General features: G+C 60.3%; 1 protein-coding gene across 1 annotated transcript in view; it reads left to right on the top strand.

Annotated features, from left to right (window-relative positions):
- Nucleotides 1-394: 394 nt before the first annotated feature.
- PDZRN4 (PDZ domain containing ring finger 4) overlaps nt 395-962 on the top strand; it is a 431,600-nt gene continuing 431,032 nt past the window's right edge. The window contains exon 1 of the mRNA XM_010860771.1: nt 395-954. Within this exon, the coding sequence (XP_010859073.1) occupies nt 655-954 (300 nt within the window). The 5' untranslated portion in view covers nt 395-654. The remainder of the gene's footprint in view (nt 955-962) is intronic.

The raw sequence follows: 962 nt of genomic DNA, 5'->3' as shown, positions 1-962 counted from the left end.
AGAGTGATTTCCTTCGGCCGCAGTCACTTAGCGGATGATTTCGTTGTGGATTTGAAAGAACAGAAGCTCATCGACCTCAAACACATTTATTGAAGAACGACTGGAATGCCTGGCGATGAAGACAGCGGAAACCCCGACAACGGTCCCGCTCCTCCGGAGAGACCTTCCATTCTGGTGGAGTTGACTTCTTTCTCAACGCCTGCACTGTGCCGTGCCAGCTCTATCCAAGGACTGCTGAAGTTCACTGTTTGGACAAAGGGGTCCACAGCTTTCCAGCGGATAGCTGTAATCCGACCTCAGCTCCCCTCTGACAACATTTAAAGTAATATAAACTGCAGAGCAGCGAACAGCAAAGGACTATGTAGATTGGCGGAGCGGGGAGAGGGAAGAGGAGAAGGAGCTGGGGGAACTGGGGAGAGGGGGATCCCCTGGTGGTGGCGTCTATTCGTGTCAATACGGCAGAATCAGGGGACCTAGTCGGAGCCAGAAAACTTCAAGCCAAACAAACTCTGAGATCACTCCCCCTCACCCGTTCCTCTCCCTTCCGACGAACCATCACAGCTAAGAGCACCGTCCCTGTGGTAGCTCGGGGGAGACAGGGGGCTCGGAGAAGGTGGACCCCGCATTCGTGCCCCCTTCTCCCCCATCCCCACCATGGGCTTTGCCCTGGAGCGCTTCGCCGAATCGGTGGACCCAGATTTCCAGTGCAGATTGTGCGGCCAGGTGCTGGAGGAGCCCCTGTGCACGCCGTGCGGGCATGTCTTCTGCGCCCGCTGTCTGCTGCCCTGGGCGGCGCGGCGGCGCAGGTGCCCGCTGCAGTGCCGGCCCCTGGCGCCCGGCGAGCTGTACCGGGTGCTACCTCTGCGCAGCCTCGTCCAGAAGCTGCGCATCCAGTGCGACTACCGCCCCCGCGGCTGCGGCCGCTCGGTGCAGCTGAGCGAGCTGGCGGCGCACGTCGAACG

The sequence above is a fragment of the Bison bison genome, unplaced genomic scaffold (assembly GCF_000754665.1).
Source record: "Bison bison bison isolate TAMUID 2011002044 unplaced genomic scaffold, Bison_UMD1.0 scf7180017864470, whole genome shotgun sequence".
NCBI lineage: Eukaryota > Metazoa > Chordata > Mammalia > Artiodactyla > Bovidae > Bison > Bison bison.
Note: the sequence above shows the minus strand (reverse complement) of the source record. Positions and strands in the feature narration are given on the sequence as shown.